The sequence below is a fragment of the Camelina sativa genome, chromosome 11, assembly GCF_000633955.1.
Source record: "Camelina sativa cultivar DH55 chromosome 11, Cs, whole genome shotgun sequence".
Classification (NCBI taxonomy): Eukaryota; Viridiplantae; Streptophyta; class Magnoliopsida; order Brassicales; family Brassicaceae; genus Camelina; species Camelina sativa.
In genome coordinates, this window is record NC_025695.1 from 32,581,459 (window position 1) to 32,602,142 (window position 20,684).

Sequence of the window (20,684 nt, forward strand, 5' to 3'; positions counted from 1 at the left end):
GAGGGCGTGGTTTATAACTATGTGGCTAAGCGTTTGGATAGGGTGATGTGCTGTGCTCAGACACGTCTACAATGGCACGAAGCAACTGTGACACATTTACCATTCTTGGCATTGGATCATGCCCCACATTATGTGCAGTTGACTCTAGAGGTTCGGTGTGATCCGCGGCGGAGACCGTTTAGGTTTGAGGCTGCGTGGTTGTCCCATCCTGAGTTTAAAGATATGTTGACATCGTCTTGGGATACAGCGATTACAACACAGTTAGCTTTGCAGAGATTGATAGCTACGCTTAAGAAATGGAATCATGAAGTCTTTGGAGATAGACGGAAAGAGTACCTGTCTACGGCGATTACAAGGGTGCAAGATCAATTGGATGTCCATCAGTCAGATTCCCTACTGAGTGAGGAAGAAGGGTTGATCAAAGAACTAGACTTGGTCTTGGAACATGAGGAGGTTCTCTGGTTTCAAAAATCAAGGGAGAAGTGGATTGCTCTGGGGGAGAGGAATACAAAGTATTTTCATACCTCAACCGTTATTCGAAGGCGCATGAATAGGATCGAAATGCTGAAAAACGATGAGGGAAGCTGGGTCTCGGATGTACAGGAGTTAGAGCAAATAGCAATTGCTTTTTATAAGAAACTGTACTCGCTGGTGGGTGTTGATCTGGAAGCCGAGAGTCTTTTACAGACAGGGTTTCTGAATTTAACACAGGGGGAGCTTGCAGAGTTGAGTAAACCTTTTACTGCTGTTGAAGTGGAGGACTCAGTTAGAAGCATGGGCAAATTTAAAGCCCTTGGTCCAGACAGGTTTCACCCGGGATTATATCAAGCTAGCTGGGATGTGGTAGGTCCCTCTGTAGTTCGTTTTATCATGGAGTTTTTTGAGTCAGGAGCTCTACTTGCTGAGGCGAATGATGCTCTAGTCGTTTTGATTGCTAACTTGGCGAAACCAGAGTTAATGTCTCAATTTCGACATATTAGCTTATGTAACGTTTTATTCAAAATGATTACGAAAACAATGGGTACTACGCTGAAGAGAGTGATGCCTAAGCTCATTGGACATGCCCAAGTGAGTTTCATTCTAGGGAGATTGAGTACAGATAACATTGTGGTGGTTCAAGAGACAGTACATTCTATGCGACGGAAGAAAGGGAAAAAAGGTTGGATGTTGCTGAAATTGGATCTTGAGAAGGCTTATGATCGGGTCAGATGGGATTTCCTAGATGATACTCTACGTGTGGCGGGTCTCTCTGATAACTGGCGGTGTTGGATTATGCAGTGTGTGGAGAACCCGTCAATGACAGTTTTATGGAATGGAGAGAAGACGGAACCGTTTAGGCCATCCAGAGGACTCCGAAAAGGAGACCCTTTATCACCATACCTCTTCGTCCTATGCTTAGAGAGACTTTGTCATCTGATTGAGTTGGCAGTGGATGCCAAAGAATAGAAACCAATTTGTTTGTCGCAAGGGGGTCCAAGACTCTCGCATGTTTGTTTCGCCGACGACCGTATTCTTTTTGCTGAAGCGTCTGTTGCACAAGTAAAAGTTATTCGGAAGGTGTTGGAGCGGTTCTGCTTAGCTTCGGGACAGAAAGTGAGTTTGGAGAAGTCAAAAGTGTTTTTCTTTGAGAATGTAATTTGTGATCTCGCGGAGAGGATAAGTGAGGCAAGTGGGATCAAAGCTACTAAAGATCTAGGGAAGTACCTAGGGATGCCAGTTCTTCATAAAAGAATTAAAAAAGAAACCTTTGGTGATGTTTTAGAGAAGGTTTCTCCAAGAGTGTCTGGTTGGAAGGGGAGATTTCTGAGTTTTGCTGGTCGATTAACCCTTTCTAAGGCTGGCTTATCCTCTATCCCAATTCACTCAATGAGTACTATATGCTTACCAAAATCAATATGGGCCTCTTTGGAAAAGATCTCGAGAGGTTTCCTATGGGGGAGTGTGAGGGAGATCGAAAGCTCCATTTGGTGGCTTGGGATAATGTGTGTCTACCTAAGTGTGAAGGTGGTCTGGGCATTCTTAAAGCACAAGGGATGAATAAAGCTCTTCTTGGAAAGATCGGATGGCGTTTACTTCATGACACCAGTAGCTTGTGGGCACGAATTTTGAGAGCTAAGTATAAGGTCGGTAGTGTTCATGACGGGTCGTGGTTGGTGTCTAAAGGAACATGGTCTCCAACTTGGCGAAGTGTATGTGTGGGATTGCGAGAAGTGGTACTACCAGGTCTGAGCTGGGTGATTGGTGATGGTAGTGAAATACGCTTTTGGCGGGATAAATGGCTCCTAGATATGCCTTGTTAGATGTGGTAACGGCGGAGTTACCGTCACATTGGTTGGATATAAAAGCTCGTGATGCTTGGTAGAATACCACGGGGTGGCAGTTGAGTCCGTTGGCTCCTTTTTTGTTGGAGACGGTACATCTTCGTTTGAGATCAGTGGTCATTGATACAGTTACTGGTGCTCATGATCGACTCTCGTGGGGTGAGACAACTAATGGATGCTTCACTGTCATTTCGGCATATAGGTTGTTGTGTAAGGTTTATGCTCCCCAGCAGGACATGAGCAGATTTTTTTAATGTATTTGGCGTGTGAAGACTGCAGAGAGAGTTAGATGTTTTCTTTGGCTTGTTTCTCATCAAGTGGTGATGACTAATGTTGAACGGGTTCGCCGACACTTGAGCAATTCAAGTCTTTGCTCTGTTTGCGGTAGTGGAGAGCAAACACTATTACATGTTTTGCGGGATTGTCCGGCCATGGCAGGTGTATGGCAGTGGATCGTACTGCCGAGTAAGCGTATTGCGTTCTTTGCCGCTTCTTTGTTGCAATGGTTATTTGTCAATCTGAATGATACTACGGGAAGTGGAACCTATTCTTGGGCTACCTTGTTTGCAGGGGCAGTCTGGTGGGGGTGGAAGTGGAGGTGTGGAGATGTTTTTGGTGGTTTGGAAAAGTTTCGTGACAGAGTTTGCTTCTTAAAGAAGTTAGCAGAGGAGTATTATATGGCGTTTGTTGCATTGGGTGGTGAGCGTTCTGAAGGGGGTCGTGAGGAACGGTCTATAGCATGGTCACCTCCGCGAGTTGGCTGGATAAAACTGAATACAAATGGGGCCTCGCATGGTAATCTCGGTAAGGCGACAGCTGGAGGTGTACTACGTGATGGTGAAGGGAATTGGCTCGCGGGTTTTGTCTTGAATACTGGGTTCTGCTCAGTTCCTCTTGCAGAACTGTGGGAAGTCTATTATGGGTTGGTGATGGCATGGGAGAAGGGTTATACACGGGTGGAGCTTGAGGTGGACTCCACGGTCGTGGTTGGTTTTCTAACTTTAGGGATCAATGATAATCATCCCCTGTCTTTCCCTAGTACGTTTGTGCTATGGCTTGATTTTGAAGGACTGGTTAGTCCGTATTTGTCACATGTATAGGGAAACTAATTGTCTTGCAGACGGATTAGCGAACTATGTGTTTTCTCTTCTCTTAGGTTTTTTTTCTCTTGATGTTAGTCCTGTTGATGTTCAAAGTCTACTGTTTGAGGATGCTGTTGGGTGCACTCGTGCACGGACAGTCAGAGTGTAGTTTTGTTTTTTTTACTTTTTCAATAAATGGGGAGGCTTTGCTTCCCCCTCTTCTACCAAAAAAAAAAAAAAACTAAGAAATCATTACCTAGTTAAGCCTTTTATGTTTGCAATTGATTTCACCGAATCTTCCCATTGCCTGATCTGCAAACAATATCCCCCCGGACTTAATTTGCCAGCGTATTTCTTCTTCAATTTCTTTAAACTTTTTCCGAAATCTCCTGTAAGGTTTTTCACGTTGCTCGTTGTTACCTTGTAGAAGATAGGAATCACGATGAGTCTTCTTTCTTTCCTTAGCTTGCTAATCTTCACGAGCTCGTTCACCAGTCAGAATCTGCGAACCTCTTGGAGAAGATCACGACCGCGATTTTGGACTCTTCGATCTTAGTAATGAGCTGCAATATACTCCGCCCTTCTCTCAAGAAGGTATCTATGAAGACATTGACCCCTTTGTTTTTCAACTTATTAACGAGATCTGGGACAAAGCTTTCCCGCACGTCCTCTCCACGGAAACATATGAAAACCTGAGGAAGGCTGAGGGTTTGGGAGTCCGGTCCGGCGCGAGTAGTGAGAGCAGCCATTGTTCTTCTAAGGGTTTTGTGGTTTGACCTTCCCCCTTTGACGTGATGGACAGAAACAAAAGACAGCTACAGACAATTTGTAGAAAACAAAAGAGAGCGACCGATAGGAAAGTGAAATATACTCACTATTCTTTTTTTGGTAGGCGAGTAATAAATACTACTCTTCTGACAAGAATTTTATCAATTTTTAGTAATAAGACGAACGCACGTATTTCTCCTTTCGGTGGCTGTTGGATTTGGACAAATTAAATTATGGGCTTGGGCCCATGTAAACTGCATTGCGTCAGCTTGATGTCGACAAGTTATAATGGGAATTGGGAAATCAAAAACACTTTGCACTTTGTTATCGAGAGTTCGGTGCTCAAATGAAGGGACCACAAGAGTACGATGGCTCCGTTGCTCAAACGGAAGGAGTCATCTAAGTTTTTTAACTTTTTTTGTGGGCAAACATGTCCAAGAGTTTATCTTAGACAATTTTTTTAAAAACAAGTTTATTAAAATTTGAAAATTCAGAAGCAGGTTTTGACGGAAGTTCTCAATTTATGACTTTTTTTGTTACCTTTTTTTAGTCGTAAGAAAAAAAAAATTTAAGCTAATTACATGCAACTGAAAGTTGTTGGTTTCTTTAGGTTCTTTTAAGATATCTACAAGTATTACTAGTGTTACAGAAACCATTGAAAAAAAAAATCAAGATCTGAAACCAAAATAAACGATACAATGTTGATAAGTATAATCTGGCTATAAACTGGCTCTAGAGGAGCTGCGTTTTAAGAGAAAATAAAGCCTACCAAAATAGAAATAAAAAACATGACTATCATCTCTGAGGATACGAATTTTGGGTCTTCAAGAATGGGGACTTTGCAATATATATTTGAGAATAGAGAAAAGCCGACAAGTTACGATACGTCGTTAAGTTTGTGGGATTTGCAATATAGTCAAGACAAACCTAAAAGGTGATTAATGATTATATAAAGTTATAACCAAGAGGTTGTTAATTAGTTATGATTATATTCAAGTTTGGAAGTACTTGGGCTTTAATCAACTCATGAATTAAGTCTTGTTCTTTGTCTACATATTCTTTCTTCAAATCGTCAAAATTCTTTCCGAAATCTCCCTGAGGTACGGTTTTTTATGTTGCTCATGCCTCACCTTGGAGTTAGGAGAGGGCAAGAATGATCATCAAATCAATTAGCACAAGAGAGAATCAAGCGATCTTGTTTGCATACGCTTAAATCACACAACGCATTGATCGATAACAAAAACTGAAGTTGAAAAGGGGCAAAAACAAGTCCATGCATGCCAATGACCCAAAAAAAAAATATATACAACACAACAAAAACTGTATGATATCCATTAAATGTAGTATTGTATAATGTATACACAGAACAATGTAACTACAAATAATACAAAACTATAAAAAGACACAAACAGAGAAAAAAAGTGAACACAACGTTCACAAGCCAAAAAACTATAAAAGCAAACCTTTCTCTACGAATCTAACCTTTTCTTATTTTGGAGTTTCTTTTGTCAACATTTTTGGGGATTCTATAATAATACCACATTTTTCTTAATGTATCTAAGGAGGTGATGATGTTGTGGTCACATGTGGTGGTTTTCATCTGAAAGGCCTTACAGAAAACAAAAAGACCGACTAACCATGATGCAGCGAACCGAAGGTTCCCATCAGTGAAAAGCAGTTTTGGTAAGAAGAAACCACAGAAAAAAGCCAACGTAGTAGAAACGAGAAGAGTTACTCCACTTCCGACATGTTCTGTTTTTCCGTAATTGGGATCTCTTCTCAACAGCTCTTTCTTAACCTCCCTGGTAGTACGCATTACAAGAACGTCATCTGATAAGCTACATGGATGAGTGAAACCGTAGTCTGGATATCTGAGAAGAGAAAAGCCAACAAGTTACAACACTATATACTAACTAGTGACTAGACCAGACGACCCCTAGAATCTATTAGGATAAAGAGTAAATATTACCTATCGTTCCAGACCATGCCGCTTATGCCTGCAATGTACTCCACCGCTTCTTTCCACTTCTGGATCTGCACCTTCCCATATTTATTCCTCAACTTCTGGAATGTTAAACCGAACACACCATTGAAGTTTTTCACTTGGCTTGGAGTCACATTGACAAAGATGGGGATCACCATGAGTTCACCAGCCTCCACACACTCTTTCATCCTTACAAGCTCGTCCAAACACCACTTTGATTCTGAGTACCGCTTAGAAAAGATGGCAAGCGCAATCGCTGACTCTTCGATCTTGTCGAAGAGATCCGTTATTGGTTTACCCTTCTGCGCTTTGTCATCTATGAAGTAGTTGACGTTATTTCTTTTGAGCTCAGTCAAGAGACGTTTAACGAAAGTGTGGCGGAGCTCTTCTTTCCGGTAATTGAGGAAAACTTGAGGACGTCTGTCTCCAGCTTGAGAAAAGGCTGCCCCCATAAGGTTTGATTTTACCTGGAAAATTGTCAGAACAAAAATTTCAAAACTGAAGTCACTGTGTAACACAAATCTCAAATTATACTATATACCAAAAACCTGGTGGAAAACTGAAAGAAAAAAAAAACTCATTTGCAGCTACAAATCTTCTCTTCTGACATATACAAGAACCAAAAAGACAACAAAAGTGAAGTCAAAGAACTGAAAATTTGCTAATAAAGAAAAAAGTAAGATAAAATATAAAAGTACAATGAGGCTAAAAAAGTTTCTAGAGGCATGAAAACACACAAAAAGAAACGAATCATGGTTACAAACCAGCAGAAACGAAGAACAGCTGGTAGATTATATTTACTCACCAAAAAAGTTTGAAGACTATGAGGTTGAATCTTGATCTGTTTTGGGGATTCGAGAATAATGTTAAAGAACTAATATATATTACCTGTTTTGGAAGAAGATGGGGTCGCCTAAAGTTTTTAATTAATAAATGAAGAGTAAAGACAAAACCCAAAACGTTATTATGAATCTATGATTAATGTATCTAAGTCGTCAAAACAAAAACATAATGTGTATTGTAGGAAAATAGTTTAGCACCGTCCAGCTAATCCAACAAACGGTTTCGGTATTTAGATTACGCCCAATCTAGTAGGTCGATCCAACACTTAATTGCGAGTTTGTTGTACTATGAAGAGTTGTCATTTCTCATATCACTTAATTGAGTAGCACAACAGTGGCGGGAAAACACATAAGAGGAGTTCGGGTTTTCGGGTTTTCAGGTTTTTTATATTAGCGGATCGGGTTCGGGTACGGATAATTCGGGTATACCTGAACTCAAACAAACAATAAACAAAAAAAAAACACTAATTTTTTTTAAAAATTTTAAAACACTTGTATATATAAATACTAGAAATAGGCTCGCGCGATGCGCGAGATATATTTAATTTTATTTTTATTAATTATGATATATCTTAAATTTAGAAATATATTTTTGAAATGGATTTTTTTTTTAATATGAATTTTTTGAAAAATGTGTAATATGTGTTCCTTTATATATTTGGTTCTTAATGTTTGGACGCAAAATAAAATAAACAAAACAGATGGGAAATTTTTTTGATTGAAGTAATTAAATCTCTCAAAGTTTTGTTGTTTTGGATTTTATTGTTTTGTGATAAATTGTTAGGTTCTTAGAGCATCTACAACCCCACTCTATTTCATTATCAATACTCTGTTACAGAGTAACATTTGTTCTAACCCTGCTCTATATCTTACTCTAAAATAGAGTAGATGGTAGGATTACTCAATATGCAATTTACACTAACTCTATTTTAGAGCAAAGAATATCTTGATACATTGAAAAAAACTATGCTCCATTTTAGAGTAAAAAATAGAATATATATTAGAGATAGTCTTAGCACACATGAGGTTTGTGTAGAGATCATATATCAGACATTCAAAACGAAAATAGAGTATTGAAAATAGTTTACAAACCTATTTGATAAACTCATCTTTCCCTACATCTTTTCCAAAGCTTTAATATATGGATACTATCAAGAAGACTTATATGGTGATTCTGTTAGATCTCTAAAACCAGAAAATTATTATCAAAACTTAGTAACCATCAAAATAGATAAATAGAAATTATGTTTTAGTCTCAATCGTAACGAAATATAATTGATAAATATTTATCTTTTGCAAGTGGTTTTACAACTTTATATATTCTTTAAATCAATCATAATATTTGATTTTCTTTTTGACTCCACAATATGTTGCCAAGGTTTGATTTTCTTCAATTAGCCTCACAAATTTCTTGTGAATTAGAAACTCAATATGGATGCTTAAAATGTGTTATACTTCTATGATGATGGGTTATTTCTCAGTCCTTATCTCTATTCTTATTCATTATGTTCTTTTAATTATCAAACAAAATAAACTCTCCAACATGTCAATTGGTTTATATGGAAGGGAAGACAAAATCAGAAAAATCGATATCAACTATAGATACATTCCAATTATTTTTCTGACATAACTACACTTCTAATTTATTTAACTTACATCTAAATGTTAACTACATTTCTAATTTATTTAACTTACATCTAAATGTTTTTTAATTAACTATATTTGAACTTATAATATCTATATGATGACTTTTCCATCAGATTTTGATGATTTTAAAATAAGATATTTGAGAAAAAAAATCAGACCGACTCAATTTCATCCAATCAATAAACTAAACTTCTAAAACCTGAATTTTATACTAAACTAATGAGGTTATGAATCTACACAATACTCCCGCTGTTTCACAAAGAGTGACATTTTAAAGTTCTATTTTGTTTTGCAAAGAGTGTCATTTTACATTTGCAATACATGATTTTATATTTTCAATGCATCTTTTACATTAGATTTTCTAGTTTTACCCATAATTTATGACCAAATTACCCGTTAAAGACTTATTAAATAAGGGAATATATGTATATTTTAATGTTTTCTTAATTTGTGTGAAATGTGTCAAAGTGTCACTCTTTATGATACAAAGGGAGTATGTTTGGCAAGGTAACTGAAAATCACCAATGTTTTTTTTTGAATAATTAATAAGTTTATTCACGATTTATCATATGCTCCAGCGTTTACTCTCTAATCTTGTAATCACCTTTAAGATAATTTTTTTTGGATTAATGCATATTAAATATGGCTCATGTCATAAAAATTTATGAAATATCTTAATACTATATCTCGCATTAAATTTGAGTAAAATTCATGAAAAGAAAACTGTGTCAAATTTAATGTTTTTTAGATTCGATATATTATCTCTATTTTCTAATTATTTTAAAATAAATAGTATAATTAACATTAAATTATTTTCTGAAACTATTGTTTTCTATTCTTTCATGGGGTGATTAAGCAATTATTTTATTTTTCTTTTCTTTTAGTACATACGGTTTAAAAACAGTCAAATTGTAGCTTATAGAATATTAAATATAATTTAATTTTATCTGAGTTTTGTCTTTAGTGCAAAATATATGATTATTGAATACAATGTGATTTTATATATATATTAGAACATATTTATATTTTTTAATTAGTCTATCATAAATTAACTTTTATATTTTTATTTTAAAAGTACAACTTTTTTTGTTCTAATTGGTTTGATCAGTAGTTTTATTTTTAGGTTATATAATTATATGGTATATACTTTCATTAGAAAATATATTATATATTTATATGTCAAAACTAAAAGTTTGAAGAAATATATTTTTGTAACATTATGAAATTATTTTTTAAAAAGCAAACTATACACCATATAATATATAAATAAAATGAAAAAAATATATATTTAATTTAAGAATAGTGAGAAAGACATGTGTCACAAATATAGAGCGCCAAGTGTCGCATTGACAGACAAAGTTAAAGAAAAACCTTCTCATATTATATAAAATGAAAAAAATATATTTAATTTAAGAGTAGTGAGAAAGACATGTGTCACAAATATAGAGCGCCAAGTGTCGCATTGACAGACAAAGTTAAAGAAAAACATTCTCATATTATATAAGATTTAACGTTTTACGTTAGGACAGAGAAACTAAGATGGCAAAATGGTTAAAGATACACCCTTAAATACTCAAGTTCTGGATTCAAATCTCTTTAATTCGGGTGGGCATTCGGGTTTGGGTTCTGATTTCAGGTTCAAGGTAGCCCAGGACTAATAAACTTATAAGGTCAAAGTTGAAGATTGATGTGGCATATTGAGTTGTTCGTTACACATAATATGTGAAAGTCAACCTAGTGGTTACCAAAAGGTTTAGTGTGTTTTTTTTATATCGAATCTAAGGTTCCATTTTCAGAGAAAAAAACAATTTTTGTATATTGATAGAGATGTTAAGTTGTCTCTAACTAAAACTTTTTGATTTTGTTTTTGATATTGTAAACAATTAAATTTACACGCATTTTGTAAAAAAAAAGTTTGTTTTGGTTTGAAAATGATGATTAATTAACAGGAAAAGGTAGTATGGTGGTAATGTGATTCATTCACGGACAGGCAGAGTCTACAGTGTCTACACTCCTCAGAAGCCTTCATGTAATATGTACTATTGAGTATTATCAAGAAACCAAGTCAATCTTTGATTAGTTATATTCTACCGTTTTCCATGTAGAGGGATCTAAAATACCCTATTGAAGAAATTTGTTATATATATATATTCTGTATTCATCTTTATGAGAAATGACAACTCTTCATAGTACAACAAGCTCTATCAAATAATTGATGCAAGGTCAAACTAATCAAAATCGAATTATTTCATTAATAAATGTCGAATGCAACAATGAAACCATTCACCACTCACTTTCCACAGCTCGATTGATTATGAAACGACCAAGAAGAATAGAGAAAACAGACATAAGGCCTAAAACATAAGGACCAAAAACTATTGTGAAAAGAAGAAACAGACTTAGGAAACGTATAACAACTCTAATCACTTCATCTGTTCTTGCCGCCAATTGGTTGCGTTCCGCTTCAAAAATTTTGCGTTCGCTCTCGGAGATGTCTTTTAAAACTTTCTTAACCTCCTCGACGATTGTTCTCACCAAATCATTCTGCCGACTGTCACCATAACAGAGATCAAAATATCTATGAGTGAACAAATTCTGTCCTCAACTAACCAAGAAACAGAGTCTTGAAACAGAGTATTCCAACCAAGAACAGAAGAAAAGAGACAAGTCTAGACCTGTATCGTGACGAAGACAAGCCAGCTTTTCTCGACACACAAAATAAAGCTTCCTTCCATTTCCGAAAAGTTTCTAGCTCGCCTCGATGCGTTGACTTCAGGTCCCGGAAATTGTCTCCGAACTTTCCCTTCAGTTTCTTCACATCATCAGTCTTCATCTTAAAGAAGATAGGAATCACTGTAAGGCTTCCTTCTTCCACACATTCTTTAATCTTAGCAAGCTCATCTAAGCACCATCTCGACTCGGTGAAGTTCTTTGAGAAGATTGTCAGCGCGACTCTCGATTCCTCGATCCTGTTGAAGAGATGATCAAGATCTTTGCCTCTAAGCTCATGATCATCTATAAAGACGTTAACATTCTCTTTTAAAAGAGCATCCACTAGAAAACCTAAGAACCCGTCACGCAACTTTTCGCCTCGGAAGTTGATGAACACTTGGTACTGAGGTGGGATCGGTCCAACGTTGGTAAAGAGGGATAAGGAGGAGCCCATGGAAGGTGATGATGGTCTCCGAGGAAATTATTTGCAGAGGGAAAAAAAATAGAGCAATTGATTTTAATGGTTTCAATGTGTTTTGACTTAATCACAACTGATTCCATAATTATTGATCACTGATCTACAAAGACAACTAAACAAGTTGACCGGATTTGAGTGAGTCTTATATTAATCCATATAACTTAATTACAGCTGGGTAGTTGTTGAAACAACAACAAAAAAAAAAACATAGAAAATGACACATGGTAACGTAATAATAGGCGAACAGTATGGATACCAAGAAAATATACATCCAAAGACAATTTTTTGTCGTTGTATATATTTTCATCTACTTGACTTGGGGAACCTCTTGGAGAAAGATCAAACCACATTGCTTTTCACGCTTGCTTAGCCGATTAACATGGTCTGAAGAAGACTCAATATCCTGAAATATCTTACGTGAATAAAATGAATCAAAGATGAGTTTTATTAATGTTTTTTATTTAATCAGTAAGACAACAAACCAGTTTGGAATATTCATCTTTTTAAAGCATAAAAAATGATCACTGTGCAGACTGACACAATTATGATAGAACGATAATCTAAACCAGGACCTTTTACGGAAGTGGTTTCATGGCCATTCGCTTCAACAAAGACGTTATCTGGTTCGGCGTACATCAAACGGAACCCACAATCCACCACTTCACTTTTACAGGCATCAGTCAAGTAGAACTCTAGAGAAGCCTTTGTAGGTATAGAGTTACCAGAGTAGTGATCTTCCAAACGTTTTGTACTGTGTGAGCAACTGACATAGCCGATAAAAACATGGTCTGCCTCAATCTTTTCTGGTTCGATCAAACTTCCGACATCACAATCAGAGCAGATACGAGACCCATCTTCGTTTTCAAACTGCAATGTGCATTTTACTGAGAAACTACTGTCAATGATCGGATCTTGGTTCTCATGGAATGAGACAACTGCGCAGAGAGCTATCCCGGAAAGCCTTGAAAGTGCAACAGAGCTCTAAAGGTAACAGGAAGCTGTGAAGTGTCTCACATGTCTGATATGCTGATGTGGCGTGATGCGCTGATGTGGAGAAAGATTGTGGAACGCGGTGACAAGATGCGTGAGAAGGAAGGAAGAAGAGATCAAGATATACTCGAAGATATTGAGAGTATATTTGATAAGAAAAATATTTTCTTAGAGATAAGGAATATTTCCTTTTAGTTAGGATGCACAAAGATCTAGGTTAGAGATCGTTTGTGGGGTTATAAGTAGACTAGGGCTAGCCGCAAAAAGAGCTAGCACTCGTGGGATAAAAGTTGTGAGTTTTGTAAACTTTCAAGTTAGCACAAAAAGCTTGGAAGGTGCGTGTGTCTAACTCTCTTAGATCTACACAGGGTGTTGTCTTAGATAGATAGGAGAGTGAGCTTAGTTTTAAGTCTTGTATGAAACGAGAGTTTTTATAAGATTGATTAAAGCGTTTGCTTGGCGCGTTCCAAGTGTGTTATTTGTGTGTGTGGTGATCTCTATACCTTAACAATTGGTATCAGAGCAGACACCTGATAAAAGTTCTGTTATCTTTTTAACAGGTGAGATCTTGTGACTAGGGTATGAGAAATCACTGGAGTTTGTTGCGGTACAAGGACCATTGAAACTGGATCCGGAATGCTTTGGTTACTGGAAAGTTTCGATCAAGCAGGCCATCTCGAGCCTAGACATGGAAGCTTGGTTTGCAGTGGAAGACAGCTGGTCACATCCTACTGAGAAGAATGAAAAAGGTGAACTGGTGGAAAAACACAGGAAGAAGTGGACAGATGAAGAAAAGGCAGAGTCCAAGCATAACTCGCAGGTGCTGACAGTCATCTTCAAATCTTTGCCAAGAGACATCTTCAATCAAGTTCAAGGGTGTGTGTCAACCAAGGAGGCTTGGGACATTCTGGTCGTCACATTTGAAGGCACATGCAGAGTCAGGCGCACAAGGCTGGACAACCTTGCATCTGACTTCGAAAACTTGCATCTGACTTCGAAAACTTGCAAATGACTGAAACCGAGTCTGTGGCAGATTATAGCAGTCGGTTGAGTGGTATTTCACAAGAATCAGTCGTTTTGGGAAAACGATACAAGGACAAGAAGTTGGTGAAGAAGTTCCTCAGAAGTTTACCTGACAAGTGTCAACCTCACAGGTCTGCTATAGATGTGTCTCTAAATTCTGATTAGCTCAAGTACAATCAAGTCGTTGGGATGATGCAGGCATTTGAGATGCAACTGAAGAAAAAAGAGAAGATGAACGCAAAGTCATTTGCTCTCAAAGCTGAAGAAGAACAGAAACTTGCTGAATCTCAAGAGATTGAAGACGAAGAAAAAGTGGGTATGTTGGTTAAAAAGTACTTTCGTAAGATGGAGAGAGGTCAACAAAAGGGTACAACGCTACCCACAAACACTGATTCTGATAAGGAATTCAGGAAAGGTGATAAGCATGAGCGTCAGTGTGCTGAGTGTGAAGGGTATGGGCACTACAAGGCTGAATGTCCAAACAACAAACGTAAGAACTCTCTGCAATGCTATGGGTGTAAAGGTTATGGTCAAAGCAAGACTAATTGTCCTTCACAAGGAAACAAGCATATATCCTACATCACGTGGAGTGAAAGTGATTCTGATGAAGAAGACAACAAAGGTGAGATTCTGAACAATTTCGTGGTTCTGCTGGGAGTCATTGAGGAGGATGAAGAAGACGAAGCTCTGTTGTTAAAAGAAGACTTAGCCAAGAAGGTTGAATCTGACTCAGATGGAGAGGAGGCTGACTTTTCAATGGAAGATCAGATAGGGCTCCTTATCAAGACTATGTTGCAAAAGACTCAAGACAACAGTGAGCTGACTGCCCAGAGAGATACTCTTCAGATGAATGTTACAATGCTTTCTAGAGAACTGAGTGAAGAAAAAGCCAAGTCTCTGCGTCTTGAAAAGCAATTGGATGAACAACTGAAGAACATCAAGATGCTAAGTAAGGGTACGGAAGATCTGGATACCTTACTCAGTACTGGACAACCAAGCACTGTAAAGTGGGGTCTAGGTTATCAAGGAACCAACTTTGACAAGTCTACTCAATTTGTTAGAGGATAGAACTCTGAGCCGAAACTAAAAGAACAGGTTCAGGTCACATCAACCGGTCAACGTAATCAGTTCTCTAAAGTGAATCCGAATTATAGGCGGATGAGTGTGCAGCATGGGTTTCCGGGAAGATAGTCGTATGGCTCACATTGTTATCAACACCCGGCTTAGCGCTCTGTTAACCTCAGCAGAAGGAGAGGATGTTGGTATTGTGGTCATCTAAATCATTATAAGGCTCAGTGCTACAAGTTTCAGAATCGTGTGGAAAATCTGGTGCGGCATGACAGCTTTTATCCAGCTGCTAGAAGAGTTAGTCAAGGGTATGTCAGGAAAGATGATCTCTACTGTCAGGTTGCATACACAGCCGATAGAACTGAGGTTGAGCAGGCTATATGGTACTTTGATAGTGGATGCTCCAGACATATGACATGTGCTTTTCACAACTTGTCCCATTTAGAAGATGTTGCTGGTGGAAGAGTCACGTTCGAAGATGGAGGAAAGGGTACAATCCAAGGAAAGGGTGCAACTAGTGGTGACACTCAACCAAATTTGAAGGATGTGTTCTTGGTTGATGGTTTGAAGGCCAATCTGATCAGTGTCAGTCAGCTCTGTGATGAAGGTTTGGATGTAACCTTTACCAAGAAGGACTGTAAAGCAGTCGACCAACAAGGGTCTGTAAAACTCAGAGGAAGACGATCTGGGAATAATTGCTATATGTGTAAATCTGAAGTGCAATGCTTTAATGCAACTTCTGCGTTGAACACAGAGTTGTGGCATCAGAAACTTGGTCATTTGAATGTACGCACATTGCTGAAATTGGCAAGCCAAGAAGTTGTATGCGGACTACCTAATCTGAAGAGTCACCCACATTTCATATGCGGTCCATGCAAACAAAGGCAAGCAGATCAAGTAGTCTCATGGCTCGTTAACAGACATTCGCACAAGCCATGCTCTTCAGTTGGTTCACATGGATCTGATGGGTCCTATCCAAATTCAGAGTATATCTGGCCGGCGATTCATCTTTGTGATGGTTGATGACTTCACTCGCTACACCTGGGTAAGATTTCTTCGTGAGAAATCTGATACATTTGAGTGCTTTCGTATACTTGCTTTGCAGATCAAAAGTGAGAAGTGTTCAATCGAAACCATTCAGAGCGATCATGGTGGTGAGTTTCAAAACGACAAGTTTGACGAATTCTATGGGCATCAAGGCATTACTCATCAATACTCTGCACCAAGAACACCGGAGCAGAATTGAGTTGTTGAACGTAAGAACAAGACGTTGCAAGAGATGGCACACACTATGTTGCATGGAAATCAGGTTCCTCATCGGTTCTGGGATGAAGCGGTGAACACAGCCTGTTATATCATCAATCGTGTGCATGTTCGCCCCGGGACCGATAAGACTCCCTATGAGCTATGGAAAGGGAAGTCTCCAACTGTACATTACTTCCCTGTGTTTGGATGCGTCTGCTATATTCTGAATGATATGGATCAGCTGGGTAAATTTGACTCCAAAAGTGATGAAGGCATCTTTCTGGGCTATTCTGGACATAGCACTGCCTTTCGTGTTTACAACAAACGTATGCGATCTGTTCAGGAGACTGTCAATGTCGTGTTTGATGACACTTCCTTCTTACGGGTTGCAGTGGTGCCTATCGTCTTCGACAAGGACCTGGTAACTGATGATAAGAAGTCTGAGCCAGAATCTGCCAGTCATGTTGTCTCCGACAGGCCTGTGTTATCTCTGGATTCAGTCCTTGTATCTTCTCAGGTTCATCGTAATCACTCCTCTACTGATGTTGTAGGTGCGATTCAAGGGGGTTAGAGTTATCAGAGGAAAGCAAATTAATTTTGCTTAGCTGGCTGGAAAGAAACAAAAAACTGGTGTTCCGGAGTCTGTTTCTCAGGACTCTGCAGTCGTGCAATTCGCATGTTTTGTTTATACCATTGAGCTCAAGAATCACAAGGAAGCACTTCGTGATGAGTTATGGGTTGCTGCTATGCATGATGAGCTGGAACAATTTCAATGAAGTGATGTATGGGAACTCACTCAGCGTCCTGCTGATGTCAATGTAGTAGGAACGAAGTGGATATTTAAGAATAAGAATGATGCTAGTGCCTGAATTGTGAGGAAAAAAGCAAGGTTAGTAGCCCAAGGTTACTCTCAAATCGAGGGAATTGACTTTGATGAAAATTTTGCTTCGGTAGCAAGATTGGAGTCAATCAGATTTATGTTTGGTATGGCATGCGCTCTTAAGTTCACCTTGCATCAGATGAAAGTTAAAAGTGCCTTTCTAAACGGAATACTACAAGAGCAGGTTTATTTTGAGCAACCAAAAGGCTTTGAGAATGCACAGTATCCTGAACATGTTTATCGTCTGAAGAAAGCCCTGTATGGTCTAAAGCAGGCACCACGAGCTTGGTATGAGAGGCTGACTACTTTTCTTATGGACCAGGGATACAGTCGAGGAAGTGTGGATAAAACGTTGTTTGTTCTTAACAGCAACAACGACCTGATGTTTGTTCAGATCTATGTAGATGACATTGTCTTTGGTTCCACATGTCAACCTTTGGTAAAACAGTTTGTGGAAAGCATGTCTCAGGAGTTCGAAATGAGTATAGTGGGAGAGCTAAGATATTTTCTGGGATTGCAAGTTGAACAATCGGCTGATGGGAACTTTGCATCTCAGAGCCCCGATGCTAAGGAGTTAGTGGAGCGTTTTGGATTAGGAAAGAGTAAAGAAGCAAAGATTCCTATGGGCACGAATGAAAAACTCTCAAAGGATGAAGAAGGAGAAGATCTAGACGAGAGATTATACAGAGGGATGATTGGAAGCCTGCTGTATTTGACTGCTAGTTGTCCAGACATATGTCTGTCAGTAGGGATCTTTGCACGCTATCAAGCCAAGCCCAAGATGTCACATTTACTAGCTGTAAAAAAGATCATCAAGTACATCAAAGGGACTATGGACTTTGGTATTTTCTATACCAAGTATACCAACACCGCTCTGAGTGGGTATTGTGATGCTGATTAGGCAGGATCTGTGGATGATCGTCGTAGTACAAGTGGAGGATGCTTCTTCATAGGCAACAATCTGATATCCTGGCACAGCAAGAAGCAAAACAGTGTTTCGCTATCAACTGCTGAGGCTGAGTACATTGCGTTAGGAAGCTGTGGCACACAGCTCCTGTGGATGCATCAAATGGCCTCTGACTATGGTATGGATTCTGACACTCTTTTAATTCATTGTGATAATTTGAGTGCAATAAATATTTCCAAGAATCCGATTCAGCATTCACGAACCAAACGTATAGATATTAAACACCACTTTGTTCGTGAATTAGTTGAGGCGAACCTGATTGAGATTGACCATGTGAGCACTGATTTGCAATTAGCTGATTTATTTACCAAGGCTTTGGACTTCAACAAATTTGTGAATCTAAGGAATTCCATTGGTGTCTGTGAATTCTAGTCTGTTTGCCTAAGCTGTGATGTTCTGAGACAGGAACTTGAGCTAGGATAGATCATGGAAATCCTAGAATATATAGAAGATCAGCACTTTGAAAGCAACTGTGGTAAATAGCCGCCTGTCATGCCGGTCTGTCCATTCTGTCAAATGTTGTCATGGTTTAAGGAGGTCAAAGAGCTGTGAAGAGACATGCACATACATCTTCAGAATTAATGATCTAATTGGATAACAAGTCTGGAATCAGTGATTGAAAAAATCAAGTGATGTCACTGATGTTCAAGATGATGAAACAGCTATCAGAAGGCTGAGTGAAACATATATATATATATAAAATAAATAAAAATAATAATAATATATGTGCTCTTCAAAGAGAGAATCTCCAGCTGCCTTAACATGTTGGGATAGACTGCAGACTAAATGCATGCCAGTGTGAAAGACTACCCACATGCAACAAGTCTCTGATTTTCAACAATTCAAGAGGTTGTGATAACTCCTGGCAAAAGTTCTGTACAAGTAGTTGACACGGCAAAGGTATGTTTAGTGTCTTGTTCTGTTATAAAACAAAAAAACAAAAAAAAAAACTTGTTTATGTTCACGTGTGTTCTTCTCGATCTGGTGCCTTTATGTTCATCATTAGTGGATGTGTGTATCAGATGTTTTGGTTCATGAACAGATTCAGTTTCCCTTAAAGGGGTGAAGGATGTGATTTATTAGGATCCTGTGATTAATGCAATTGAGATAAAAAAAAGGGAAAAAGATTCGATGTACTTTACCAGATTCATTGAGTGTTTTTAGGATTGAGATGTTTGTTGGGCCGAGTCATTACAGCCCAATAGGTTTCACGAGGGTGTATAAAAGAAGCGGCTAGGGTTTTGAGTTTTCCTCACCATTCTTGCGATTTCAATTCTTTGTCGATTAAGCTCCTATTCTCTTTTCTCCCTTGATTTTGTGCTCTAACCCTTGATTATCATGAAATCTGTCTTTAGTGGATTCCACTATGATTCTAGTTCGGATGAGGAGCTTCACACCCCTCTGTCAACCCTACCTCCGCCGTCTCCTCATGTTCCGATTGATCCGACCACGGCGATGATCGTCTACGAGCCCCGCGACGAATCGACTTCAGCAACCCCGACACCGGAGAATTCGCTGCCCGTGCCTGCTTTCATCGAGGTGGATCACGAGACATGCAACTCTCCGTCCTCTTCGCCAAGGAAGGTGTCATCTCGTTTTTCGGTGGTTGATCTCACTGGTGATGTTCCTATACCTGCTCTGTCGAATCAGGGAATCTCGTCCCGTCTGCGCAAGCAACAATCGACTGCTGATGTAGACAGCCGCGACTCCAAGCGTCCGTCTCTTGGTAAGGACAAGGGTGTTTCCACGTCTCGCGGTGCTCTTTCAAAGGAGTTTGACTCAAAACGGTTCATATCCTTTGACGCTGCTCGTAGGTATGGTTTCTTTGCCTCTCTAACCCTTGCCTGTGAAGTTTGCTACTCTCTGGGAGTTGATGATCAAGCTAGAGAGCTCATTGATCAAGCTGGTCTGTTGAAAACCGTCACTTAACTTGGGTCTTATGATTCTGATGTGGTTTATGAGTTATGGGCGAATCTCCCAACGGTTAAGGTTGAAGGGGAGTCTGTTGATGTGCTTGTCAGAGATTGGGTTTATGATTTTTCCCCAATCCGCATCAATGCTTTGTTCGGTCTCAAGTCTGTTGATGTGCGCGAACAACGACTGCAAACAGCTGCTATTTTGGAGGAGGACCTCACTCTCTTTATATCTGGTGGTAAAGTGAAGTCCTGCAAGCAGCTGGTGTCAACGACGATCAGGGACCCGGTCATCAAGGATCTGCATAAGATATGCTGCAGCAACTGGTCTCCCACGGTGAACACCGGGTATATTTTGACAAACAGAGCAATGGTGATCTACATGATCATGCATCGCATTCCGTTTGACTTTGGGACGATGATCTATGATCATATTTTCCAGATGGGTCTTCAAGCTCAATCAGGTTTCCGGTTGCCGTTTCCCAGTCTCATCCATTGGCTCTTGGAAGCTCAGCGACCTGTTCCGAGTCTTCAGCCACAGGACACGAAGAAGACCAAGGGGAAGAAAACCGCGTCTGGTCCTACGGAGTCTGTTCTTCGGAGTGGTTCGTCTGCAGAGCGCAAAGCCATCTGGTTGGCCATCGAAATCCTGCAAGACGCCTTGGACGCTGGTAAGTAGTCACTTCTCTGTCTGCACTTCTTTGTTTTATTGATATTTTTGACTTATCTGTGTCAAACAAGCAGGGGGAGATGAGTCTGATTCT

General features: G+C 38.9%; 3 protein-coding genes across 3 annotated transcripts; 1 reads left to right on the forward strand and 2 right to left on the reverse strand.

The window, feature by feature from the left end:
- On the reverse strand, nucleotides 5,586–6,978 carry LOC104724942 (disease resistance-like protein CSA1). Its single transcript, XM_010443514.2, has 3 exons — nucleotides 6,961–6,978; nucleotides 6,141–6,622; nucleotides 5,586–6,042 (listed from the first exon to the last, which is right to left on the reverse strand). Exons 2-3 carry the CDS (start codon nucleotides 6,605–6,607, stop codon nucleotides 5,649–5,651), a joined length of 861 nt encoding a protein of 286 aa, XP_010441816.1. The 5' UTR covers nucleotides 6,608–6,622; nucleotides 6,961–6,978; the 3' UTR covers nucleotides 5,586–5,648.
- Nucleotides 10,928–11,881, reverse strand: LOC104728585 (protein PHLOEM PROTEIN 2-LIKE A8). Its single transcript, XM_010447545.1, has 2 exons — nucleotides 11,320–11,881; nucleotides 10,928–11,195 (listed from the first exon to the last, which is right to left on the reverse strand). The coding sequence occupies exons 1-2, from the start codon at nucleotides 11,808–11,810 to the stop codon at nucleotides 10,928–10,930; spliced, it is 759 nt and encodes a 252-aa protein (XP_010445847.1). The 5' UTR covers nucleotides 11,811–11,881.
- On the forward strand, nucleotides 13,833–16,161 carry LOC109127386. Its single transcript, XM_019232016.1, has 5 exons — nucleotides 13,833–13,931; nucleotides 14,013–14,849; nucleotides 15,138–15,812; nucleotides 15,901–15,960; nucleotides 16,021–16,161. The coding sequence occupies exons 1-5, from the start codon at nucleotides 13,833–13,835 to the stop codon at nucleotides 16,159–16,161; spliced, it is 1,812 nt and encodes a 603-aa protein (XP_019087561.1).

Coding starts and splice junctions, on each gene's coding strand:
- LOC104724942 (XM_010443514.2), bottom strand. CDS start 6,607: ATGGGGGCAGCCTTTTCTCAAGCTGGAGACAGACGTCCTCAAGTTTTC. Junction 6,043..6,140: donor GGCATGGTCTGGAACGATAG/GTAATATTTACT, acceptor TTCTCTTCTCAG/ATATCCAGACTACGGTTTCA.
- LOC104728585 (XM_010447545.1), bottom strand. CDS start 11,810: ATGGGCTCCTCCTTATCCCTCTTTACCAACGTTGGACCGATCCCACCT. Junction 11,196..11,319: donor TTGTCTTCGTCACGATACAG/GTCTAGACTTGT, acceptor TTATGGTGACAG/TCGGCAGAATGATTTGGTGA.
- LOC109127386 (XM_019232016.1), top strand. CDS start 13,833: ATGACTGAAACCGAGTCTGTGGCAGATTATAGCAGTCGGTTGAGTGGT. Junction 13,932..14,012: donor GATACAAGGACAAGAAGTTG/GTGAAGAAGTTC, acceptor AATTCTGATTAG/CTCAAGTACAATCAAGTCGT. Junction 15,961..16,020: donor ACTTCACTCGCTACACCTGG/GTAAGATTTCTT, acceptor CTTGCTTTGCAG/ATCAAAAGTGAGAAGTGTTC.